Source organism: Rhododendron vialii, chromosome 1a (assembly GCF_030253575.1).
Source record: "Rhododendron vialii isolate Sample 1 chromosome 1a, ASM3025357v1".
Lineage (NCBI taxonomy): Eukaryota > Viridiplantae > Streptophyta > Magnoliopsida > Ericales > Ericaceae > Rhododendron > Rhododendron vialii.
In genome coordinates this window covers 11408840-11436734 of record NC_080557.1, presented here as the reverse complement: position 1 = coordinate 11436734, position 27895 = coordinate 11408840, and the positions used below count along the sequence as shown (strand labels likewise).

Below are 27895 nucleotides of genomic sequence, written 5' to 3'. Positions count from 1 at the left end.
TCCTGTTTAAGGTTTTTCATGTATATATCCTGGCGTTATCTGTTGATTGTTTTCGTTTCTGCGATTGAATTGATATATTGATTGGTGGTTTGTTGATTGAGAGATTATCCATAACAAGTCTTTATATACCTAGGCGAACTAGGGTATTTTAATATTAAATTATTTTTTAAGTGGCCTTTTGAAAAGTCAGCATAATCAGATAGTCGAACGTGCTTAATGTAATGTTATAATTTTTTATTCAAAATTCAAGATCCTATGTCTATGTAATTGATACATTGGATCAAGTAGTTATAGACTTATAGGTGTCCGATGTAACTGATTTTTTCAAGCACGGCAATCTGTGCGCTATCGGTGCATGCTTTCTCGGTACCCATAGTATTATTATTGATAATAAAATCTTCGTATACGGCGCCCCCTCCAGCAATACTCCAAAAAAATATCCTTTATCAGAGCCGACTCCTGTTTGCTTTCCTCCATCCCCACTTCCTTCCCCACCTCTCTCTCTCTCTCTCTCTCTCTCTCTCTCTACATGCAGCATTTGCATATTCTCTCTCTTATATGTATGCAATGTAAAATATGTGTGGATAGATGTCAGGAAGACCAGCAAGGAAAAGTACTAAAAGCTTTGCAGAGATTTACACATGTATGGAATCTAACACCTTTTTTTCATTTTTTCCCCCCTTCACTTTGTTTTTTATCCTATTTAAATTCTCACCGAAAAACTCTAATCTAGTCCTTTTGAATATATATTGGTTATATAAATAGGACCAAGAAAGCACAATTTTCAATAATATCAGTTTTACTTTCAAATTACAAAGATCATGACAATTTGTATCTAAAAACTATACGCATTTTCTTTTTTGTAGCACTTACATCGCCTATTATCTTTGTCATCATGTTCCAAAAAGTTTTTTTTTAAGTATTTGTTTTTTCGTAAAAACCCGTGATCCATCTGCATATTGTAAGTAATTTTACGTTCTAAGTTCATTTCTTTTATATTACGGTTGTGTGCCATGAAAGATAGAAAATTGTAAGAACATGTTAATTAATGTTGCCCCTGCAAAGATAAATTTCTGCCTACGCCACACTGCAAGAAAGTTATGCATATTTATCAAATGCACGCCTTTAAGTATGATTTGCTGTTTAATATATACTACATAAAGGTGATAATCCTACCAAAGCTCTTCTTTTGCTTCTCGTATGTTTTTTATAAAAAAAATAATAATTTGAAGTAACTTTTTTCTTAAAAAGGTAGTGAAGAGGAGAGAGTATGGGGCTTCTGGAATATATAAAGTGACCTTTGTTTTTATCTAATCACTCTCTGCACATGCATTCCCACACCCCCACAAAAAAACACGATATGTTTTTTTTTTAAATTTTTTATCTTTACTTTGTTAAGAAAAAGCAAATTACATGAAAAAGGTAGTATTTATATTTACTTGTGAAAATACAAATGAAAAAAGATTAGGCACAATTCGAAGTTTAATTTGGTGTAGATCTATCGGGTGCGGGTTTGGCCAAATTGAAATTGTATTTATCTACCTGTATCAGAAAATTGTAAGTAGTACGAGGCTTTTTGCTCCAAATTTAATTTGGTTCCTCGTTACTAGTAAAAAATGAAATTTGGATCTGAATAATTAGTTGACCTACTCATAATCTGACCGGGCACTCTAAGTTATCAAGAACAATATACAAAAAAACTGTATTAATTATCGAATCAGAAATAATTAATTATTCCATCAAAATATGTATTATGTTTGATAGTTCTTGCTTGTTCGTTTATTTTGTATTTCAATTAAGATACAGAAATATGGAGACAAAAATAATAAGGATCTTTGGTTCAAAATAAAATAAAATTTGGTACTCTATTTTTTATCTTTTTTTCTATTTAAAATTACAACAATACACTTTAAAGCAAATGAACACTAACAAAATAAAAAATAATTTTGTAATTTCATAGGATAAAGACAAAAAAAAAAGTGTCCATAAAAAACTAAACGTAGAGTGCCAAAATCACTTTAAAAAAAAAAAACCCAAAAAGCTGCATTCTTCTCCATATAATACACCTCCTCGATTTCTTTATTACTCCCAAGGCTCTCTCATTCCATTCACCATCCAGTCTTGTGCTTCGTTTCAAAACACATTCTTGCTTTTCCCTTGCTTTTCCCTAGCTTTTCGCATCACCACTCTCAAAGACATTGCAAATTTCTCTTGCTCAAAGCTGCTGCTCATATGGAGTAGCATCATTTCTGGGGCGTCTAAATTTCTTGTTTTCACCTGGAAGTTGAGAGGTACGTACAATTCATCTTCTTGTTTTCTTGAAATGAAAACGCTCTAAAAGCACAAGAACGTACACAGCTTCCGGCCAGACACAACTGTGTTCGGAGAGCCGTGCGACGTACGTGGTGGAACCGCGTGCATCGAACGACTCTAAACCCGGTTATATCCGAACTAGTGTTTTAAAGTTGTGTCGCTAGCGTTGCTCGAAAACGAGCAGATATTCTCGGTGGGTTCCTGTCTGGTTTCAATGTTTTGCAAAAAAGAAAAGAAAATGACATTTATGATCCTCTTATCTGTTTCTGGTAAGTTCCCATTCTTCTTGCTTCTGTTAGCTTTCAATTTTACTGCCTCTGAAGGGAGTAGTTATTTACTGTTGTTTTTTGGGTTCAAAGTCAAAAGCACTTCCACAGTTAAATTTCCCAGTACTCAGTACTCATCATTCCTCTGTCTGAGACCGATCGATCTCTTTCATGTCTCTCATGAACATTTAATACGTTCACTGTGCATGTCCATATCAGGATTTTTTAAATCACTGTATATGTGCACCGATGCACTGAGGTGGTGACTTTCGTGATGGTGTCGTAAGCTAGCAGAAGCATCCAATGACACGTGGCGAAAATCGAACCGGGGATGGTGTCGTATCTAGCAGAAGCATCCAATGACAACAAAGGTTTCTGTAACACCGTTTTCGGCACCACAACAACAAAGGTTTCGAAAATCGGCCGTTACGTAACGGTTTTTCAGCCTTCCGAAATACCGTCATACCTTGATATGCCAGTGAGATGAAAAATCGAATGTGTACCGTCCGGTTCCCGCTACGTACCGGTCTGTTTAGGATTCACGGCCATCACCCCTACTGCGGTTACTCGACCGGTTCCCCTCTACGTAGCGGTCTGTTAATTTAGGATTCACGGCCGTTACTCGACCGGTTTCCTCTACGTATCGTTCCGTTTAGGATTCACGGCCGTTACACCCACCGCTGATATTCGACGGTTATGGGTAATAGCTGGGTGTTTAAAATTTTCTGTAGTCAAAAATGATTTTTAAAATTCACATCTCGACATCCGATTCCCATTGCGTGTTGTTTGATACTCTCAATAACATTACACTGTTACCATTACCGCTACATATTCCGATACCGTAATTTAAACCCTTGCACACCCCTAAAGCTGGATGGGATTTTATGCAGATCAGGGTTTGGTTTCGAGTAGTAGGTAAGCCGAAGTTGCAGTTAAAGGGAAGGTGAAAAGGGGGGTTTGCATTGAAGACCAAAGCAGCGTGCTATAAATGACCAACGGCGTATAAAACAGCAAACGTAAAGCTCAAGGTTTGTTGACTCTCTCTCTCTCTCTTCTATCTCTCTCTCTCTCTCTCATAAGGGTTGGGTTTATGCATGAAGCTTTTATTAGTGGTAGTAGGAGGCGTATCTCTCTAGGATAGAACTCATCATTGCGATGGGCTGTGGATTTATTATGTCTTTTTGCTCTTTTTGGCGTTTCCTCCTCGGGATCCGGTTTCATCCGGCCCAAAAACCTTGTCTTTGTGATGAGAGGTTTCTGGCCATTGAATTGTTTGATTTTTTTTTTACATTTTAAATTTATTGATCGAAAAATCACTCGACACAGAAATTTTCGACGCAAAAAATCTTGTCTTTTCATTCTCAACCGTGTCTTTTGAACAGTAGGGAATTAAGGGATATTCTTTTCTTTTTTTGTTCTTCGTTTTCTTCCTTACCTTTTTTTTGCAACACTTATTTTTTTTTGGTCAGATTTTGTATGTTAACCAGTTAGCGGGGATGTTAATAAGTTAGTTAACAGAGGATTTAAAGGTTGTCTATAGCCCTGAACTCCAATCGCGCCTCTTGCATGTCTCGAACCCCCTGCCTCCACTGAGAGCGGGAGTACGACTAATCAACTGTGCTAGTTTGGTTTCCTTTCGCTTTTTCTCCCTCTGGTCGTTGCGTTTATTGACTACCCCCACAGTTACACGTGATGGGTTTGTTGTATTTTGTCTACCCAGCCCGCAATAGAAAGGATACAAGAGAGAGAGAGAGAGAGAGAGAGTATGACTTCTTGTATGGATATAGAAGTCCTACAGTCCATTTTTAGAAAAAACCTATTGCCCTATCCAAGGCTGTAAATGAGCCGAACTTTGTTAATCTCGAGTTCAGCTCGAGCCTTAACGAGCCAAGTTTAGTCATTTACTGAATAAGTCTATTTAATTGAGCCGAATCTCCCTTAATGAGTCGAGCTTTTGTCAAACAAGCCGAGTTCACTGAACAAGTCGAAAACTCGAACTTGCAAGCTGTTCGATTCGTTTACAGTCCTAGCCATATCCTAGAAATGAACTAAATGAGCTCGATATTTAGACAAATACCTGCTCTTGACATATCTATCCGAGTCCATGTAACATAGTGTTTGAATATTCGAGAAGAGAATATTGTCCGGAAAATGTATGATATACCAACAGCATCCCCTCAAAACGGCCTTTTTTCTATTCTCAAATTAAATATTAACGGCATTTTCAACTGAGTCATTAATTAATAGGGTAATTATCCAATATTTCGAGAGTATACTCTCTCTCCTCACATAACATGTGGAGCCTATATGTAGTTCCTTGTGGGCCCCACATATATGTGAGTGGAGTGAGTATACTTCTGGAGCATTGAATAATTTTCCTAATTAATGTATGGCTCTAGCAATAAACACTCTGGTTTGGGTATTAACCGCATTATGACCAATAAATAAAAAAATGAATGAATAAAAACTACTCCCTACGTCCCAATTTTTTAGTTCCTTTCGAAAGTCCGTGTCACTTTTCAATTGATTATATCTTGTCATTTATAATTTCTTAGGTGATTTAAAAACATCGTTTAAAAGAGTCTATCAAACGAGATCCATATTACATATAAACAGTATTACCAATACAAGTGTTATTATTAGTTTTTTATCCGGTTGAAATAGGACGAGAGACAAAAAAAGAACGGGGTAAGAAGGGAGTACCGCATTATGGGGTTGTGCTCTGCTTTTGTACTAGTCCACTGTAGAGCGAAGTGTACTAGCAGATGGAGCTGGTTTTGGAGAATAAACCCTGCAGCGTCCCGTCGTTTTCATTTGGCCTATAATGGGCTTTCACTTTGGCCCCTACCCACGCCCAAGCTTTGTCCTCCGGTTCCTTCTGCCGACAAATCCCACACTGTATATGTAGAGAGAGCGCGACTGGTTTTTCCTTTGAGTATTGCTATTGGTACCGATGGTACCGTAGAGAAAATGCACCGACGGCCACTGGACGGCTGTCTCCGGCCATCGGACGGCCAATCCGAGCTGTCCAAAAATTTTAAAAAACAAAATCGAGTGGGACTACGTGAGAATCAATGGCATCCGAGGTGTATAGGGTACTTGATTCGAGCACCATTGTATATACACACATATACATATATAGATGAATGTATATACACGAAAAAGGGGTGCTCGGATCAAGTACCCTACACACCTCGGATGCCGTTGATTCTCGCGTGAGCCCACTTGGTTTTGTTTTTTAAAATTTTTGGACGGCTCGGATCGGCCGTCCGGTAGCCGAAGACGGCCGTCCAGTGGCCGTCGGTGTATTTTCCCTACGGTACCATCGGTACCAATAGGATTTTCGTTTTCCTTTTTGCCTTTTATTTACATCCACATTGAAAATCATCTTGATCAGATAGCAAGCGAGAGTTATATCAAAATTTAAATTTTGATTTATAAGAATGATTGTCATGGACGTTGTAGCTTTAAAAAATTATTGAAGGTATCAAACTGGTCATATTATAAACCAAATACAGTTTTTTTTGATATGCCTATTCCAATTGGGTTGATTTTTAGCAAGTTCTCCTTCCCCGGTTTCTACAAGATAAAATTAAAGGTTCAGACTACAACAAAAGACGATTAGTGGAGACCGACAGTGGTGATGGCGAAAACTCCACATTTTCCACCCACCAGCGAAAAAGAATATGAACTCGTTTAGTAATTGTCCACAACTTTAGAATAGTTTGAATATTGTTCGGGCATTACTTCCACACTTACCACTGGACTCCACGTCGTGATAACAAGATATTCCGAAGGCGTCAAGATTCAATCTCATTTTCTGAAAAAAGAAAACAAAAAGGTAAGGATTTTTAGACAGTCGAATAAAACAAACAACTAGGAGGGTTGATAACAGGAAAAAGATATAAGTACCGACTGAGGGGGAGGGAAATCGTACCGACGGCTGCCGGACGACCAATTCGAGCCGTCCAAAAATTCTATAAAAAGAAACTGATGGGGCCTACACGAGAATCAATAGCATCCGAGGTGTGTAAGGTACTTGATCCGAGCACTATTTTTTCGTGTATATATGTATATACGTGTATATACACGAAAAAAGAGTGCTTGGATCAAACACCCTACACACCTTGGATGCCGTTGATTCTCATGTGGACCCCATCGGGGTTTTTTTAGAATTTTTGGACAGATCGGATCGGCCCACCGGTGGCCGGAGACGGCACGCTGGCGGCCGGCGGTACGATTTCCCTCCCCCTCAGTCGGTAATAACATGTTACCCTCCCCCCTCAGTCGGTAATAACATGTTAGCTAATTGGTTGGTTGATGGACTAGATTCTAACTGAGATACAGTGAAGATTCCAAAGGCTACTGAGATGAGATCAAAAGGGTAAAGTTTGACTGTTTTTTCCCATTTCTAATTCCCTGAAAAATTGTCCTACCAAACAGAGCCTATCATCAATGCTGGTTTTTTACTACTGCTGACACACCCTGTGGCTGAGCCACACAAAAAAAAACCCTAGCAAAGTTCGTGCATTGTGTCTTGCTTTTTGACAACAAAGGAGAATTATAGTCTTGAGGAGAAACAGAGTAGTCCTGCATTTTGCATGGAAGGTTGGTTTTGTGGATAGCTAAGATTAGATTGCAGAAGGTTTAGCCCTATCTACTCATAAACCTGCCCCAGTTTTGTAGTTTAGGCCTCTTTTTCCCCAATGTTTTATGAGGCAGGATTCTTCGTGCCAAAAAACTCTGTGCCGAGGGATTTTCTGGCCATTAGATTTGAAACATTAAAAAAGAAAATCACACAATCCTACAGCTGAAAAATCTCTCAGTACAGAGACACAGAGGTTTTCGGAACAGAAGAGATTGGACCCCATGTTTTATGGAGAGTTGCAAATCCTTTGTACCCAAGTTTCCCTGTATATTTTTTGTATGTCTGTCCTGGTGCTAGGTCAAGTGAAAATCTTTTGTAGGTATGGATACGATTAAGCTTCACAACTTTTAGAAGGTTGTTGAAGCACATAATATTCGAATTAAGTGAAATATATTACTCCCTCCGTCCTGCCAGGATAGTTCTGTATATAAAGATGTGTAATTTTCGAACAAAAAAAATGAAGTACTTCAATGTAGAATTGTTTTTTGTTTTCTGTAGTACCAAATTAAAGTTATCAGTTAGTTGTTTAATTTGATGCAAAGAAATTTGGAAAACAATGCACGAAAATACATTACTAATATTTTTATCCGAAAATTGCATATCTTTTCTAGAGGAACAACGCCTAAGCCACCAAACCCAATGAAAGTTCATGCATTGTTTTGTTTTAGAACAAAGGAGAATTATGATACCCAGATCTGCATTGAAGGTTTCATTGAAGCTATACATTAATTATGTTGGTTTGGCCACATTTACACATACCTCTCTAGGACCCATTTTTGTACTTTAGGCTCCTTTTTCCCCTATGTACAGTGCTGTCTATGTATGTGTGTATGGACCAGGCTTGGATCTTTGGACTAGACTTGATGGAGAGTTACAGGGCCTATTTTTATGACTTTAATAGTTTAATCTGTTTATCTCAGAAAAATCCTGAAAAAAGAAGAAGATTAACAATAACAGATCCATAGCACTAGTCATCAAATGATTTTTAAATAAGTGTCCAAGAATTCAATTTTCGAAATAGTCCTTCCATTTTTTTCCCAAAATAACTATGATAAAATTGTCTTCTTAATAGAATTAACTTTTCCACGAGTAATATACACATTTTGACCTACTAGCAATGCTAGAATCACACATATTTACACATCCACGCTCACAAGTGTGTGGGCTCACACAAACGTATTAGTCCGTGTGGAGCCTGCACACTTGTGTGAGTGTGTAAACAGGTGCAGTTTTAGAGTTTTTATTTGACCTACGGTTACGAATGTCGTGTGCTCAATAATGCAACGGGCATATCACTCTCACATGTATGTGGGCTCCACACATTTAGGGGTGAGACCCACACGTATGTGAGAGTGATATGGTCAGAATGTGGCCGAGTGATGTGCCCCTAGCATTTATTCGTAGCCTCCTATATACTATATTTACTACTCCTGTGTGTTATTGTGGGTGGGCTTTGGAAGAAGTTAAAGCCCCCCCTGCGTGCAGCTGAAAAGGGTTGTTCTTTTTGTCTTACAAAGCTGCACTATTAAGCGATAAGAATTTGGCAAGATCCACAAGTCCATTTAATCCTCACTGTGATACCCAGTGGGTTGAACCAACAAAAAGATGATCTAGGGCAGGGCACTCTGTTTTTTTGTGGCTATCCCCATAAAATAAAGCACTCCACAAAGAGAAGATCGAGTTTGTTAGTGGCACTGAGGGCACTGGCAGGGGACAAATGGGTTTTTTTTTTTTTGGCTCTTCACCACTCAATAGAGACAAAAAAAAAAAAAAAACTCTAGTGATGCATGCACAAATATTTTTATGTGTCTACACGCATAGATTTTCCAACGTATGAGTAATTATTCACTCGAGGCATGGGCGCATCGTGACGTGGCGGACCAGAAATCTAACATAGCGGGACACTTTGCTTTACAATACACGTGGATAAGTTTTTTAGAATGGTCGTCAAGATGATTTTCTTGATGACTTTCTTTTAAGTTATTTAGTCGGACAATTGAAACTTGAGTTATGGATGTGGAATACGTATCCGACACTTTAGTCAGATTTTCGCCTTTAGAGCATATTCGATTCTTCGAGTTTATTGCAAACCCATAAATAAAAATCTTGATAACTCATGACCTCCGAACTCCTAGCACCTTAGTGCACCCCTGTTGCCGTTGGGGGAAAGGCCTCTCGGCTATTGCAATCTCCTTGTTTGTCTCCTAAATTCATAGTTGCATTAACAAAATAACAAATGTGGCAGCATAGGAATGTACTTTCGTTTCTTACTTTTTGTTACCTGTTAATTTGGATAATGACTGCCTTCACTTGGCCCCATGGGTATCTGCATGACTCCATGTCTCTTACACTTTTTTATTGCTTGAACTTTTCAGAGAATCAAAATATTGACGAGGAAAAAAGAAAAAAAACGTAACTGTTGGGATTTGATTCTCTCTTAATCCATTTGCATGTTTCCATCCCTCATTTGGATGGAGGGGAAAAAGTTATGGTTTCTAGCTAAATCTCACTGTTTTGTATGAAAATGGTCAAAAAGAACTTCTAAAAAAACCAACATACCCTTATTTTTCTTCATCCGAATAACCCGTACTTGAATTTCTCCTTATACCTGTGTTCCGGTGCATTTTCGGGGACATTGAACCACGTGAGAATCGTACATGATTCAATGACTCAGAATCCACTAATAAAACACGTACAAGGAGATTTTAAGTGCAAAGGATTTGAGGGTTATCACCATTCATTTTTTATCTTTTGTCATCTCCTTTATTAATCCAAACAAAAAACAAATGTTTTTGTTCTTTTCCACCAAATCCATTCATTCAAAAAGTGACTGCTTTTAGCCTCTTAAGATTCTCAAGAGTACACATGAAAAATGCCATGCCAATACCTCTCAAACACTTATTTGTGCTATATTTTGTTTTCACTCTGTTTCTCCTCCCTGTCATCTCTCCCCCTATGTATATCTCAAATTATGATGCTCAAGTATTAAGATGCTTACTTAAATGGAACATGTGAAGGTTACTGTCAAAATGCCCCACTGGCAACCCAAAGACCCAGAGCAGAGGTATGCCATTTCCAGGAGGCCTCTAGTGGAATCAATGAACCAGCATTCAGTTTCCCAGTTGCTAAACAATGCCCCAGAGAGCTCTGCTGAATGCAATGCAAAGAAGTGTGAAGGGAGGAACAAGGGAAGAAAGAAATCAAGGAGAGCCAAAGCGGAAACCGGTTTTCCATCTCCACCTTCAAGCAAAATTATTGTGTTGCACCGGAGGCCCGGGTATGGGCAAATGGGTAGCAAGTGTTTGGTTAAAGCCAATCATTTTCTAGCGGAAATATCAGAGAGGGATTTAACTCAGTATAGTGTAAGTTCTTGTCATATGGATATTTTTAGTTGTGTTTCCATTATGGACTAGTATACGGAAATATAAGAAAATAATGAAGCGAACAAGCGAAGATTTTTTATTTTCTATTATTTTCCTTAGCCAAATCCTGGACAAAACGGCCTAAGTTTGCATTATAGTTCATGCTCTTGTTCATGGATTAGTTGAGACATATATGAATGAAAGGGAAAAGGCAGAGGAAACTAGAAACAAGATAACAAAATGAAAGTGCAAAATTAGTTTTTGTCCCGGTGTGCACAAATCCACTAGCAAATCCATGATCGAGACGCATCTCTCGTTGTTTTCTTTACGAGATCCTGACAACAGAATGTGCTTAGTGTTGTGAATGCTTGGCATGGTAATAACTTACTTTCATACTGTTTGGTGCAGGTTACCATAGAACCAGAGGTTAGTTCTACTAAATTGAACAAAGCAGTAATGACACAACTGGTGAAACTTCATAGAGATACTGACTTGGGGAAAAGGCTACCTGTTTATGATGGAAGAGAAGCCCTTTACATAGCTGGGGTATTGCCTTTTACCTCAAAAGAGTTCACGATACCGTTGGCTGAGGAAGATGAGGGATTAGGAATCATAAGGTATATAATCTTGACGATTGTGTGAGATTATGCACTTGTTTTCTTAATGTAATCCGTAGGACTGGTGAAGTTTTGAGTGTGCTTACTTTAAACTAATTATGTCAGGGAGCGGGAATTTAAAGTGACAATCAAATTTGTAGCTCGTGCTGGCATGCATCAACTACATGAACTTGTTTCCGGGAAACAAATAGATACTCCCCTAGAAGCGCTCAAGATAATTGCTATTGTGTTAAAGCAGCTTGCATGCCAAAGGTGCGTGCAATTTCCACGCATTTACTTTTCTTTTCTATTTTCCTTCATTTTTCTTTGTTGTTTTCTTTTTGGCATATCCATTTATCTTGGTTTTCTGATTAATTGAAATAGAGAACATATGCGGGATTTAAATTATTTGATATTCTTTTCAATTGTTACATCTAGCTACGTTTCGGTTGGGAGGTTCTTCTATTCTCCCAATATTAAGAGACCTCAGCCTCTTGGTAATGGCTTACAGTCTTGGCGTGGCTTCTACCAGAGTGTGAAACCTACGCAGATGGGGTTGTCACTTAATATTGGTATGGGTGTTCTAATTAATTTGATTCAATCGATTGAATATGTCATGATGCTTATATATATATAAATAATTGAAAGATTCTATTTTGTATCTTATTGTTCAGACATGTCAGCAACCGCATTCATTGAACCACTTCCGGTTATTGAGTTTGTAGCCCAAGTTTTGGGCAAAGATGTTTATTCAAGGCCACTATCAGATGCAGATTGTGTTAAGGTACATTAGCTAAAGGTGCATAGACAAAGTTACCATATTAATTCTCTTTCGCATGCTTTTCTTTTGGTACTCTTTGGTCACAAAGATGATATATGTGAAACCATATAAATTTTTAATGCGCAAGATTTTCATGTCTTGAGAGGACTTGTTTCATATCCCTGGAATATTTCGTACTTATTGAATATAAAAATTAGATTTATAAATGGTGAGTAGTTAGCTAGCTGCACCCTTCATAACATAACTTACCAATTATCTTCACATGTTCTGACCAATGGTTATGTGGATGTCAGGTTAAGAAAGCCCTGAGAGGCGTCAAAGTTGAAGTTACACACAGGGGAAACACGCGAAGAAAGTATCGTATTTCAGGGTTGACATCCCAGCCAACAAGGGAGCTCATGTACATTTCTTGAACATAATTTTCATTTTTTTCCCATCATCTGTCCCTCTTTGGCAGTAGTCATATCAAACAATGCACCCCCCATAGTTCCCATTGACGGGTATCTAAGTGGGGTAGATTGCATATGGGCACAACCTTTGGCATCAAATGCACAATGTGGCCGAGTTTTTGATCATTTGAACCAGTGGTCACCACTTCTGATGGTACTTATGGTTTGCATTATTCTGCTTCCCAAGTTTTCCAGTTGATGAGGAGAAGAACATGAAATCAGTTATTGATTACTTTCAAGAGGTGTATGGATTTACCATCCGACATTCCCATTTACCTTGTCTCCTAGTGGGAAGTGCTAGGAAAGTGAACTATTTGCCAATGGAGGTAGGCTTGCGATGATTTCTCAACTAAGTGACTTATATGCTTGTTGTCCTTAGATAATAACTCTGGTTGTTGCCATATTATTTCAGGCTTGCAAGATAGTTGAGGGGCAGAGATATTCAAAAAGGCTTAATGATAAGCAGATAACTTCTTTGTTAAAATTCTCATGCCAAAGACCTAAGGAACAAGAAGCAGAAATATTGCAGGTTGGCATCTCGAATAATTGGTTGTTTGCATTTATTTTTGATAAAAGCCTTTGAATCTAAAACCCTGTTGCCTACTGCCTTTATTTTAAGGGGCGGAGTGTCCTGTATGTTCCTTTTCACTTTCTGTTACCATTTTCCAGAATTACAAAAAAACATGTTTGGTGATGTGTTTGCCTGAATTTTCCAAGAATAATCAAATTTTCAGGACATTCCACGAAGGATTTTTTTTAATTACCCTATCTGTTTTCGCATGAAAGTTGAAAACGACTTCGAAATGATAGTCGTTCTCATACATTCATTCATTACTTCTGAAAACCTGTAAAAAAAAAAAAAAGGGAAGTGAGAATGAAGAAGAAGGAAATCAATACCGGACATGCCCAACCCAGAAGAAACATGTGTTTGGCACTGGGAGGCAATTAATGGGCACTAATTGGTATATGTTCAGACAATTCACCAAAGTGGGTATAATGAAGATCCTTATGCAAAGGAGTTCGGCATCAGTATAGATGACAATCTTGCATCAGTTGAAGCTCGAGTTCTTCCAGCCCCATGGGTAAGTCCTCTGCGGCATCCAATTCCTTGATATCTTCTTACATCAGTTTTCATGAGTATATGATTGTAACATTGTCCCTCATTTTGCCTTTCATAGTTGAAATACAATGATAATGGAAAAGACAAAGAGTTTTTGCCTAAAGTTGGTCAGTGGAACATGACGAATAAGGTAACATATCCGCAGGAGGAAATTACTTAAATTTTACTTGTATACAGCTGTATAACATGCCGATTAAAGGTATAAAAGTAATTTTCTTGCAATAATGCAGAAAGTGATAAATGGAAGCACCGTAAATTACTGGGCTTGTATCAACTTCTCACGAAGTGTTCAAGAGAGCACAGTTCGTGGTTTTTGTCATCAGTTGATCAAGATGTGCCAAGGCTCTGGCATGGTAAGCTTTTTGATCCTGTAAACTATAGCCTGTGTTTAATTTGTTCAACTTCAAGTTATTGTCATGTTGAGTGGATTGTTTCTCATATTCGACATGACTTCTGATTTTTTAAACATGCTTACGAATTTACTTTTTTTATTTTCTTTATCTTTAGGAATTCAACTTTGAGCCGGTAATTCCTATCCACCCAGCAAGACCAGATCAGGTAAAGAAGGCCCTGAAATATGTATGTAGTGCTGCAGCAAATAAACTTGGAGGGAAAGAAGTAGAGTTACTTATTGCCATTCTTCCGGACAACAATGGCTCCTTGTATGGTATGTGGGTAATGTAGCCATCATAATTTCAAAGGTGCAATGTAGTTTTCTGTTGCTTAAAAAACGGAAATGCATGTGCCTTACATCTGGAACTTTAAATTGTTTGATTCCATCAATCCTTGCATATATAGTTAATGAACTAGGACGATTCGGTTTTAAGAACAAATTGTTTGGGTTTGAGTACTAAATGTTAGGAACCATGTCAAGTAGTATTGACTAAAGTTCAGCATGTTTCTTCCAAATCAGGTGATCTGAAACGAATTTGTGAAACCGAGCTGGGCTTGATTTCTCAGTGCTGTCTTACGAAACATGTCTTGAAGATCAGCAAACAATACCTGTCTAATCTGTCGCTTAAGATTAATGTCAAGGTATGTCATAAATGTACCGGGTTATTCTGTTTTCGTGTCTTGTTAACCTTATGGATTCCGAATGAATTTGGCAGAACATTTTTCTGTAAACTTTGTCTGGTAGCAGTTTTTAGAATGAATTTAGCAAATTGTTAAAATAAGCTACTGCTTTGGAAGTATAAAATACTTATCCTTTTAGAGTACCTTACTCATTTTACGTTCCAAATGGTTTAAACATTTTCTCAAGAATGTGTACAGTCTGATAAAAGTATCAGAAAACATGTTCTGAAAATCGTCAACTAAACAAGAATTTGAAAAAATGTTCTGGAAATTCATTATGAAAACTGCAACCAAAAACGGCTTTCTCTGTAAGATTGAATTCATGTTCTTATTTCCTTGTAGATGGGAGGAAGGAATACTGTATTGTTAGACGCCTTACGTTGGAGAATTCCCCTAGTAAGTGACATTCCGACAATAATATTCGGAGCTGATGTTACTCATCCTGAGTTTGGAGAGGACTGTAGTCCATCTATAGCTGCTGTAAGAACATCAAACCTTTTTTATACTTCTAAAATCTTCTCAATTGATTTAGTTTTTAAGCTCATCCCATTTACTTTTGTACAGGTTGTAGCCTCTCAGGACTGGCCAGAAGTTACAAAATACGCTGGTTTAGTGTGCGCACAGCCTCATCGTCAAGAACTTATTCAAGACTTGTACAAAACTTGGCAAGATCCCAAGGGTGGCACAATTACCGGAGGCATGATCAGGTACATGTTTAAGACTCCAAATTCCAATGACTTTGCCGCCTCTAAACTTGTGAATATGTACCCATATCATGGTATCAAAGTAACTAGATCACATTTGTGCCTTCCATGTTTTGTTCGACATGCACGTATTAGGTATGCAAAAAAGTCAAATATGTATCACAATTAGGGAATCTTGAGCTATCAAGCATGGGTACTCTCAAAATGGTCCTTTGTCTAAACTGAGATAAATTACAATCCTGTATAAAAGAGAACCTTGAGGGTTATGGACTACAGTGCTCATGCCATAGCATTTGAAGCTCAGATAGGAGGTCGGATGGTGGCAATGTGTAAAACATCCATTGCCCGATTTGCATTCGCCACCCCCAGACTAACATACTTACTCTGTCCCTGGATCAGGTGTTGTTTTACAACCAATATGCTTATATGCAGTAAATTTCTTAGATAGTCAGAATCTTTCAATGGAATATTATCCCAACTCAGTTGAGGTGGTCTGATTAATAAATTTAGGTTCCTTCCCCAAGCAATTTTTCAGAAGAATACCCTTCCACCTACGGCATTTGCATTGCTTAATCCCTTCCTTCATGGGTTGTTGTGGTCCTTGTTGTAGAATCCAAACAGCATAGCCGTTGCTTATTGTGTGTTCATCTCATAACCCAACATGACAATTTGAAGTTTGCAACTGCAGAGAGCTTTTACTATCGTTTCAGAAGGCAACTGGGCAAAAACCAATGAGAATAATATTCTACAGGTACTCCGCTCTACTTTTCCATAGACAAGCTTCCCTCCCAAATTCCCATTGGTTGTTACATTGGTTCTAATTTGCATTTTATATGAGAATTTTGGTTAGCTACAGTCCATGTGCTCTTACTGATGCTCCATTCTCCTTTTCCCCGTGATACGTACGTAGGGATGGTGTTAGTGATGGGCAGTTCTACCAGGTTCTACTATATGAACTCGATGCAATTCGCAAGGTTGGTTCCACATGCTTAATCCCTGCAATACCTATTTACACGACACTATTGTGCTTATAATTTGGCTGTGTCTAGGCTTGTGCATCACTGGAACCCAGTTATCAACCTCCAGTGACATTCATTGTTGTCCAAAAGCGCCACCACACACGGCTCTTTGCAAACAACCACAACGACAAAAGTAGCACTGACAAGAGCGGCAACATCTTGCCAGGTATTGATCTTTTCTCATATTGTAGCTACCAAGGAGCTAGCAAACCTCTTCCGGCCTTTCTAGTGAATGAAAAGTATTAAGTAAGTTAAGAATCACACAGACATCTACCACCTCACATATTATGATCCTGCGCATATGTGACATGAACATGTCTGTCATGTGTCAGACATGCCAAATGTGTGTCGGTTATTTCATTAAATCTTTTAGTAGGATGGGGACATGTTAGCGAAAAGTTAAGAGATCACAATTATTATTTTTTTTAAAGTTAGCGCAGGTCAAATTTTCATGTATGTTTAATTCTTGAATACTTATTTATCACTTTATTTTATTTTTGTACCTGGCTAGTATTTTAACTCAACATAATGATTTCACCTATGAATTTGTATTAAGTACCTATAACACGTATTTTTGCATTCAAGTGTCTTGGAGGTGTTTGTGTCCTAATTTATTGATCAATGCCATGTTCACGTGTCTCTATCAAGTCGTGTCGTGTCTGTACCACATTACCATGTGACCATGTCCTTGCTTCTTTGTATTTATAACCAACTGAATTTTGCTACTCTAAATAGAAACTAGGAGATGTGAACTTTTGAGATGTTACTGAGTGTAGGTACTGTGGTGGATACCAAAATTTGTCATCCTACCGAATTTGACTTCTACCTATGCAGTCATGCTGGGATCCAGGTATGATGCTACTAACCATACTTCCATCGATCTTGTTAAATCGGGTCTTCACGAACTTTTGAGATGTTTCGATTATAAATTTTTCAGGGAACAAGTAGACCAGCTCATTATCATGTTCTCTGGGACGAAAACAATTTTAGTGCGGATGAGATCCAATCGTTGACAAACAACTTATGTTACACGTAAGAAATCGGCCCTTTTGATGCTTTTATGGCATCTCCTCCTTTTGCAGTGATTAATCTATGTGCTGTTATTTGTTGCAGCTATGCTCGGTGCACTCGATCTGTTTCACTTGGTAATCTTCTACTAACTCTTTTTGTCTACAGAAATGTAGTCTACTCATGGTAGAGCCAAGAGTTTGCCTCTGTGCATTCATAACTCATTTTCCTTTCTATTCATTTCCCCTGTTTGCTAAAACTTTTTGTTCTGCGTTTCGCATTTCTGTTTTCCATTTCCTCCCTCCAACAACCCTCCAACCAAAACGTGTTTTGAAAAAATGCGTGCACGGTAGTGCGTACGTTGTTTTCGTTTTTGAGTTTTCAGTTGACATGCCCATATGGCATTTTCGATTGCTTATTCAGTTAAAATCCAATATTTCTTAGGCAAAAGCACAATTGAATCTAATTAGTGTTAAGCGTTTCATTGCAGTGCCACCGGCATATTATGCTCATCTGGCGGCCTACCGGGCAAGATTCTACATGGAACCGCACGTGCACGAGAATGCTTCAATGCGTACCACCAGAACAAACGGTCCTTGCTTCCGTCCACTACCGGCATTGAAGGAGAAGGTGAAGAGTGTGATGTTCTATTGCTAAAGGAACAGAAAGAAAGTACAGCACAGAAGGAAATCATAGGGTTAAAAACTTGTGAGAGATTTTGTACATGAATGTCGTCTAGATTTTGCGAGTGCATTGTTAACAAGATTTTCTGCTGGTTTTAGTGCAATTTCTAGCACAAGTACTGATGTACACCTATAAGAGAATGCGACCAATGCATTATGACCTTTTTTGGTGGCACAACAGGGCTCGTGTCTAAAACTTTGATCCGAGACGTTCACTTTACGGAGCTCAATCAAATAGAAAATCCCTTTTGAAAAATCAAATGAATCAGATACTGTTAACAACATAATCAAATTGAAGATGTTCTGAAACAAATTCTCTAAATCATTTTTGTCGTTCATAAAGGTCCATAAACTTGGATTTTTTAGCAGTTTTTTTTTTTTGAGCAGATAATGGGGGTGTTTGCCTATTCGGTTACCCTACTTTTTGACTTTTTGCATTTTGATTTGGCTTTTCGAATTTTGATCAGAATATGTTTTGAATATGGTAGAGCTTAAAAAAAAGAAGACATTTGGTAGAAGCTGCTCAATCTGTTCAATAGGAGATGGGAACTGGCCACAAAGTTAACTTAGGCATAATGTCCCAACAGTTTTGCACTCGCACTTCATTCGCATTGAACTCACAGTTCATTTGTATTAATAGGCTGCAAAAACACAAGGAAAATTCTAAAATCAGCCCAATATGCTGACAATAGTGAGTGTGTAAATGTGTATTAAAGGGTATAAAAGGTACACAGAAATACGTGTTTTTCTTGTCTTCTAGTGTGTTTATTGTCAGCCCAGCGGGCTGACAATAGCAAGACTGAAAACACAAACCAAAATCAGGTATTCCCGAAACGATCACAGCATCTTACATACATTTAAATTTGTATACATATATATGTAAATTGGCATTATCGATAATCATCTGTGAACCTGAAATTTCAAAAAGCAATCTTAACCAATCACAGTCATGGAAACAACCAACACTCCAAAAAAAAATTGTACAAAAAATAATAGAAAAACCCCAACATTCCAGAAAAGCCCCAAAATTATGGACAAGTAGGTTGCATTTTGCGGCAAGGATGCGGCAAGGATTGCCGTGGGCTTGCTCCGATTTGGAGGTGGCAGTGGGTTTGGTTTGATTTGGTAGTGGGTTTGGTTTGATTTGGTGATGGCAGTGGTGGCGTGTTTGGTCTAATTTGGTGTGCTTCGAACAATTAGATGCTACTGATCAAAGATGTTTAGGATCTAATGGTTTGCTAGGGTGCCGGGGTAATTGGCGGTTTGAAGTGGTGATGTCCTCAGTCTGCAAGGTGATATGGTGCTTTGATAGCGGTTCAAACCGGTGATGTCCTTAGTCTGCAAGGTGATATGGTGCTTTGATAGCGGAGGTCAACGGTGTTGTCTTCCTCGTTCTGGAAAATAATAGGACCGAAACGACTATCATATTATCTGCCCCAAAACAACATTGTTCTGGGATGGCTACACCTCTGCTGTGAGCTTCAGCGCTACGGGGTCCCCAGTGCTCGAGCACAAGCGAGCACACACACACCCTACTATTTTGAAATTCCTACGATGCTACCAAACCAATCAACAGGTATAATATAGTATGATTTGAGAAAGAGAACAGTATATGGAACATAACTTCACAATACAAAATAACAGTCCTTACTTTAGAGATGAATTTTCCCTTACACAATAAAACCTTGGTCTACGAACAGCTTACCAGATACATTTTCTGGACGTTCAACAAGGCTAAATTTCTAAGAAATAAACTCTCTCCCATTCCAATCATTGTAATACTGAAACATATTGAAATAGATTTCAGAACCATGCAATCAAATTCTCACAGACAAAAGACATAAACCAAATGAAAACGAATAGAATAGGAAAAGACTGGAAACCCCCATATCAGTCTCTTAGTTATACAAGTACCACTAAAACAATAGTTTCATCAATGGAGCCTAATAAGCTCTATAGTTGAATCAGTCTCTTATTGCCCTCAAGTACAACAAAAAACATAATGAAAGCACCAACTTTAATGCTATATTTGGTTCATGGATCGTAATGTACAAAAAAAGGCAAACAAAATTAAACGAAGCTATTATAACAGTTTTCTCTTTTCCATCATTCATAGTTTCAAAAGTTCGGTTTCCTATTATTGTTTTCCCAACTGAAAACGGTGGGAAAAGGCGAAATGGAGAACCCAAGCATAATGCGTTGACCTCTATTTATTAGGAATACTACCAGAAAATGTGATACCAACACTTGCAGCATATAACTTCAACCAAAACATAGGTAAAAATGAAAGAACAGAACTAAACCTTTTACCAAAGCTGCACCTCTAACTCTGAACACTACCAGCAAACCATAACATGGAATATGCACCAGAAAATGTATTGAGTTTCACATGAATATGAAGCTCAACCAAACTCATGGATCAAATATTCTTAAAATGAAAGCAAGAGTGTTTGTTTTTCGTATAGGGCAAATTACACACAGAATTGCATAAAAACAGACCTTTCCAAGGCTATGGTCCGACATTGCCTTCGTTACTTCTGCTCTGAGAAGTTTGCAATCTCCTTAAATGGATAACATTCTGTTTCTGAAGTCAGGTATGCTAAAGCTAACATACAAGCGGGTTAATTAGTGGGAAAAAAACACATATGCTTCCCCATGAATATAATCATTAGATCTATAACCAAAACGCACCATCAACAGAAAGATGACTATCAATTCATCCACTCTCCTGAAAAGATTTTGCATCTCCACATAGACACAGTACAGAATGCACTCAGAAATCTCGAAAGAACAACACGTTTGGCTTGTCAGTGAGATTATGAAAAATATGACTTACAAGCAAACAAACCGGATGAATAGAGACTCCCCACCCTTGTTATTAATAGAAGCGCTACAAAAAATGTTCCCATGAATTGCCACTGAATAAAAAAGTTCATTGGTTTCACAGTCATGCATGTATCTACAAAATTTGAAGCCTCGAGAAATTGCTAGGGTAATGAATAAAGTCATCAAAGGACTTGAACCTAAGAAGCACTGATACAGACACGACACAAACACACACATTGGGTACGATTCAACATCAACATACATACTATAAATTCCTCAAAGCAAAAAGATGATTCCTATCAATTTCTGTTAAACTGCTAAAGTTGTAATTAATACTAACAGCATAAATAATATTGACACTATCAAGGTCTAAAAGCGAAAATCACTAAGTACTTAAGTATTGAGCAGCAATTTCACCCTGCCAAACCTTTTAGATATATTATGCACTCCTTACATGTCCCTGCAATGTCCCCAGCACATCTCTGACTAAAAAATTTTAAATGCATTGCAGTTCAATTTTTTTGACCTATGTGTGGGGTTGTCCACATTTTCAACTGATACATGCTATGCACATAATTTCTATTTTCTAGTATATGGAGAGGCCAAGAGGATTGTGACGCCTAAGGGGGGAATCAGGGTTTCTCCTTTGATGGATTGAAATAGGAAAACATGGATTGCTGCTGCTTCTTCTTTGGCTCTCCCATGCTGTTATTCCCTTTCTCATTTCTAATACTACCCTACGCCCCTTTCCCAGCCATGTCTGATCTGTTTCCCACCCCTGCTGTTACTGATTATGCTACTGGTGTGTACATTCTTTTCCTTCGGTGCGCGGTGTCCCATTTGGCTGGTTTTGTTTTCAGACCGTGTAATGAACATTTGAACTACCCTTTTCTTATTGCTCTGGTTTTTTTTTTTTTAAGTTCAATTGATCAGTAAATATCGCAACATCTCGCTTATTACGTGGCTGTGATTCGTTTGCTAGTGGGGAGTTATCTATTTAGTGATAATATACGATGGGACAACACAATCACAAAACTACAAAACACACACTACCCTTCAATCGCTAGTAATAGCAACAAAAAAAAAAGGGTACCCCCTAAAGGGAATAGATATTGAAGCACAAAAAGACGCCAAGTACCACACTCTATGCCACAAGAAATCAATATTGACAAATTCATCCTAACCTTGTCCAAAAACCCAAAAAATGGTTGGCAATTGAAATAGCTGATGCCATAAAATCAAGGTCGTTGGACAATCCAAAAATAAATGACCTAGTAACTCAACATTCCTTCTAGACATGATGCACCAATCAGGACAATGATGGTGATTAAGCCTCCTTTCAGCAAATTTATACATGTCAGTAAATTACTACGTATTAAATTGCTGCGTGCTGTATAATTCAAAATACAAGCAGGAAAGACTTTAAGATGAATATAAAATGAGGAAGGCAGAAAACACGATCACTAAATTAAGCTGAGAGACATGACTAATCGAACATCATCCCAAGGAATATATTTCAAAAGTTACAAAAGCTTTCTTCACCTAATTACCAATCAGTTAACTACATTTCAGTTCGCATGAACCCTGCTACCATAAAGTTCGAAAAAAAATCCGTAAGACTATTTCTTCCTATTGCATTTGAAGCTAGGGAAAAAAAGTGAACCCTAAGACTTCAGAGAAAAACATATAATTCAAGACACAAGATCTACGCAAGTGATTGCAATACGACCCGTCCGACCCACACTAAGGCGAAGTATTTTAACATTTTAGAATCATCAGAAACATGACTCTAATGCAGCAATTCTGAAATAATCCACCACAAGGTGAAGCCAACTAACTCACCGGATTGGGCTGGCTTAGAGAAATTCATAATCACTTCGAACCCAAGTACAGGTAAACACAGGTTATATGGTCAACCTAAACATATTATAGATGCATGTACTGAGAAACATAGTACATGACTCATTTTTCCAAGTACTAGTGGTTAAAGGAAAAAAACAACAATGTCCAGCCGTGATCCATCAATAAGACTCTAGAATAAAAAAAAGGAATGGCAATTTTCAGCATATTCCTATGTTACAGACTCGTGACGTCAGGTGCCGGTATGTATCCTAGTGTGCAAATCATACAATTCCAATGTCAAGGCACATGTTGCCACATCAACATAATTCATATCTTCCCATATATTTATATCAAGCCAAAGGTTAATAATGGTATTATAAGGTGTCGTATGGAATTTCATGCACACTATGACAGGTTTATGCCTCATTTTTTTGTGAACTCAAATCGCTAAGTAAGTTTTCTAGATGAATATCCAAACAAAATGCAAAACAAAGATCCCATGTCTCCACACAAGTTTCAAGCATCGGACAGGGGAACTTTATGGTTGAAAGAAAGAAGATAATATCAAAATATCAATTTTTTGGATTGCTATGTGATTGAAGAAAATATTTCTCTACAGGATTTTAAAGGTCAGAAAGCTATTGCATGTACAACGGGCAGAGGAAAAGACCCAAAACAACATCAACATGTTTCCAATTTTACGTTTGTTGTTGCAACGATGGGTCCTAATCACCACCACCAGATCATCCTATTGCTCCAACCTGACCCATCTTTCTAGTGCTATGCGGCCTCATCATGACCACAACAAGAGGCAAGCAAGCTGCCCATATCAAATTTCAAAGCTGCCCCATATCCTTCCCTCTGTCCACCTCATCTTCATACTCCACCTTAAACCCCACTCTTGGTCCGGCCTACAACAGAATCTTGAACTCCACTGGTCACTCTTAACACATGTTAAAATCTGATGGCCATCTCCCTTGACATGAACTCAGATCATACGCGGGCTATAGAAGTCATAGCTTAACTCATCTACGCTAATGTAGCAACCGTAGAGATCTCCCGCCACTCAAAACACAGCATCATAGGGTAGATGGCTAATCCCATGAGCTGGGCCCACACCTCCTTTGGATTGCCCTCGGTTCTATAACATCTACCAACTAGGAGCATTGGAGCAACAAGGGTAGGTGTGGGTGGGGCTAGAGCAATGGATTGAGGGTGAAGAGAAAGACGAAATCTTGGATGGTGGCACCTCAATGCAGCATGTGGTGGTGCATGTGGAGAAAGGAATATGTGCACAGAGTTATGATTTGCAAACTTAAGCTCAGTAGACTGCATAATTTTCGGTTTGTGTGTAAGGCGTTTGTTATGAATCCTATTTTATGCTGATAGATTTCATAGTCCAGCTCAATTTTAGTTGAGCCCTTTCAAACACACACTCTTTGTATAAACGTAATGGTTGTTCTGGCTTTCTTTTAGTTTTATTACAACACCACCCATATGAAAGTTGTTTGATGTTTCGATGGACACTGACACACAGTGTATTGCATTTTCAAGGAAGTTTCCGCGGATGTGGTTCCTCCAACAAGGTGCACCTATATCTAACTCTAATGTTCGAATAATATTCCAATTTCCCCTCCTTCAGCAAATATACTGCATGCTTAGTCCGATAGAGCTAAAATTGCCATAGCAGCATGACTAACTACAACATAATAACCTATTCGACCTCTAAAAATGGTAATAACTACAACTCATGTAGAAAGTATCAACTCACATAATAACCTATGCCCGAGGACAAGAAGATTAAGTTTAATAGCCTTAAACTCAAAGGACATTTCCTTTTTTTGTGAAACAGGTCCAAAGTAATACACTTCATGAGGGCAAAGATAAGGCAATGGTTGTTTGATTAATGTTCCAGACATGTCTTACCTGCATGGGTACTTTTTAAAGTTTTTTAGTCGATAAATCATAAGACTTTCTTGGTCCAATCATGTGTTCACTGTCAAATAGGAAATGTTACCGATTAATTTCATCATTATATACATGTTTTATTTACCTCTGTTGTTTTTCATAACCTATGAGTCTATGACACATGAAACATTAAGTTAAATGTCATTTAAAGCACGTAATCGATGACCGTTTTCACTTACAGGGAACAGAAGAAACAGGTAAATGACATTACATAGCTGCAGTTTAGTCATTATAGATGTACGTGTTGACCTCAATCTAACACATCATCTGACATGCCGGGAAGGGCCCTGAACTTCCAATCTAGCACTGTCTTGGCATGGGGATGGAAAGCTCCCCCCATACGAACTACGAGATTGCCCTAACGGATGCATGCCTTCCGCTTGATTCAGGAATTCTAACGAATTGCCAAAAGGCTCACACTATCTACTTCTCCAAACATCGCGTTATGACAGCTTCTAGCAGCACCATCCCTTAGATTAGGTCAAAAAAAGGGAATTGGTAGAATCCTACAAATGTAATGGTAATGTAGTAGTCCCTTGAATTATACTATAAGGTCCCATATTAAGCTCCATATTTATACTATAAGGTTGACTTCCATTTCCATTCAATTGACAAGCAATCTAGCTATCATAAGACCTCGTCAGTTCAGACTTCTTAAGAGTCACACACAGAAAGAACAATGGCATGTTCAATTCTTGCAACATTAAATAATTTTGCCCAGTTTCAAGGCATAACAGTAAGTAAGAAAACAGCCCAGCTAACAATGTTTACGATGAAAATGTTCCATAATTATTGGAAATACACAAACAAGCACACAATAGCATATGAAGGGTAGACCAACTAACAATGTTTACAATGGAAACATTCAATCACTAAAGATATGTGTAATTACACTATGGAGTTTAAAGCACCTTGAACTCGAAGAAAAACCCATCATAGATGCTGGCAGTTGCTGCATAAAAACTAATACCCTATATAGCTCGGGTCTCCAATAAATTCAGCAATTTGTTCCAGACGCACATTAAGCAGTTCATGAGTGTCAGCATCCCTGACAATGCCCGTTTCCTTGTCCATGTCCCTCTCCACTAGGTTTCCATAGGCACCTTTGTGCTTGCCATACAAAACAACAACTGCACCCCCGCGACGGGGGACCACAGTCTCAAGAATGTCTTGGTTCACACCTTGGATCAGTTCCCTACTGTCATCCATAGATATGTCACAGTTAGTCGGTCCAACCATATCCACAACCTCGCCTTTTTTCAAGTACAATCTCCCTCCTTTCAACTCTTTGCTAATGATCCGAACCCGAATATGATTAGTAAGCCAAGGCAACTGATTAGTAGTCCCGGTCATTTCTTCTCTTTTTTCATTTCTTCTTCCTCCTTCTCGACCACGCTTCTCGTCTTTCCTTCTATCCTCAACTCCCTCACCCTTACTCTCTCTATGACTGTCTTTGAACTTAGTCCTTCCCCCATCACCACTAACCACATCTTTCGATCCTTGAATCTTCAATTCCTTCAACTTCCTCAAACATCTCTCTTCTTCAACAGAACCCAACTCTGCCACATCGCCAATCCTCACCTTCACTTCCTCCTCACTCCTCGAAAGCTTCACGACAATAAAACCACCACCGAGTACTACCTCCACAACCCTACCCTTCAACCCAACATCCCTCCCACCAACTATCCTCACAACATTCCCCACAGAAAACCCTAACCCTTTTTCTCCTCCTCCCTTCTTCTTATCGCTATTATTATTAGCGGGCAGCATGTCACTAGTAAACCCTAACCCTTCCTTAGCAGTCCTCTTCTCATACTGAACAACCTTAACATCGCCCTTGGCATTCCTGCCAATACCCCTCCCCTCATACCACCCATACCCAGCAAGCAACGCCGCACCGAACCCCTCCACCGGCATGTCGGCGTACTCATCGGGCCCGTTATCGTCGGGCAACCTGCTCAGATCCTCCTTCAGTTTCTCCAACATCACCCTCTCTACAGATTCCGGTTTTCCGGCATTATTACCCGCACTCGAGTCGCGGAGGTTGAGGCCGTAGGACATGTGGGGGCCACCGTCAGCGGCATCAGAAGCAGAGGGGTTTTCGAGCTCAAAGCGGAGGTCAGGGCGGTCGGAGGGGCGGAGGGGGAGTTCGAGATTCTTCATCTTCTTGTGGGGACGGTATTCGTTGGGGATGGGGGGGATCACGAGCTTGTTGGGTTGGTTTTGGGCGGAGGATGGGGTTTTGGAGGCGTTGAATTCTGTGAGGTACTCTTTGTTGGTGGGTTTCGATGGGTCTTGGTCGGCGGCAGCGAAGGTAGGGGAAGGCTTGAGGTTTGTCTGCTGTTTTTTGGAAGAGGGTTTCGGTGGGATAGAGAAGGAGAGTTTCATGGTCAGAGAGAGAGAGAGAGCGCGCTTCTCTGTAGTCGATCTAGGGCTTCGAACCAGAGAGGGAGTATTCTACTGATATTGTCCGATTGTCGAAGTAGATTTCAAAATTACACAATAAGCCTCGTTTGATTCGGGGACTAAAGGATTAAGAGTCCCAGACTATCTGTCCTGGAACTGATGAAGGAAGAACTGGGAAAAAAGAAGAAGAAGAAGCTGTCTCTACTTCGAAAACGAAATAGATAAAGAAACCTCAGGAGCTCAGTTCTTCTTTTAGTATTTGGATCTAAAACGAAAGATGTGTAGATCGAAAAACGAAGATGGAAAGAAGAATAGACGATTTTCGGTTACGATTACCTGCGTAGAGATGACGATCTGGTTTCGATTTCTTGAGGTGGGTTTGGAGAGAGAGGCGCAGAGAAGTGGAAAGAAGTTTTTCTTTTTCTTTTTTTATCAGAAGCGGAAGAGAAGTTAGCGATGAGTTTTTTAGGGCTTATTTAAATTGATGGCATTTTTGTAATTTGGGCGCCTTTCTTCCGTGTTTTTTTAGTCCGGAATTATTTTACTCTCCCAACCCAAAATAAGTGTCCGGCGCGCAAAATTAAGTTTTACAAAACATGCATATTTTTTATTAAAAAACTTAATTTTTTTCACAATCTAATAGAATTCATCGCTATCTATTGATTTGTAAAAAAAAATGAAACGAAACAAATATATCTTTTTGGAGGCCTAATTTTGCACGCCGAACACTTATTTAGAGACGGAGAGAATAGCATATTCGATCCTTACCAATTTTATTACTCATAATCAAAATTTGAGTAAAAAACTTAAAAACTCATTTCCAATGTCAT

The 27895-nt window shown here is 38.6% G+C and overlaps 2 protein-coding genes across 2 annotated transcripts; one reads left to right on the top strand and one right to left on the bottom strand.

The window, feature by feature from the left end:
- Positions 1 to 1368: 1368 nt before the first annotated feature.
- Positions 1369 to 18198, top strand: LOC131301527 (protein argonaute PNH1-like). Its single transcript, XM_058327885.1, has 24 exons — positions 1369 to 2291; positions 3470 to 3607; positions 10245 to 10589; positions 10998 to 11206; positions 11312 to 11458; positions 11624 to 11757; positions 11860 to 11969; positions 12260 to 12366; positions 12603 to 12741; positions 12828 to 12944; positions 13390 to 13497; positions 13594 to 13665; positions 13766 to 13888; positions 14043 to 14202; positions 14449 to 14570; positions 14952 to 15089; positions 15174 to 15316; positions 16002 to 16064; positions 16224 to 16287; positions 16363 to 16498; positions 17109 to 17182; positions 17270 to 17364; positions 17446 to 17477; positions 17831 to 18198. The coding sequence occupies exons 3-24, from the start codon at positions 10257 to 10259 to the stop codon at positions 17995 to 17997; spliced, it is 2793 nt and encodes a 930-aa protein (XP_058183868.1). The 5' UTR covers positions 1369 to 2291; positions 3470 to 3607; positions 10245 to 10256; the 3' UTR covers positions 17998 to 18198.
- On the bottom strand, positions 16497 to 27509 carry LOC131301536 (protein MOS2-like). The gene is made up of 2 exons (XM_058327893.1): positions 25571 to 27509; positions 16497 to 18664 (listed from the first exon to the last, which is right to left on the bottom strand). The coding sequence occupies exon 1, from the start codon at positions 27045 to 27047 to the stop codon at positions 25623 to 25625; it is 1425 nt and encodes a 474-aa protein (XP_058183876.1). The 5' UTR covers positions 27048 to 27509; the 3' UTR covers positions 16497 to 18664; positions 25571 to 25622.
- Between the last annotated feature and the right edge of the window lie 386 nt (positions 27510 to 27895).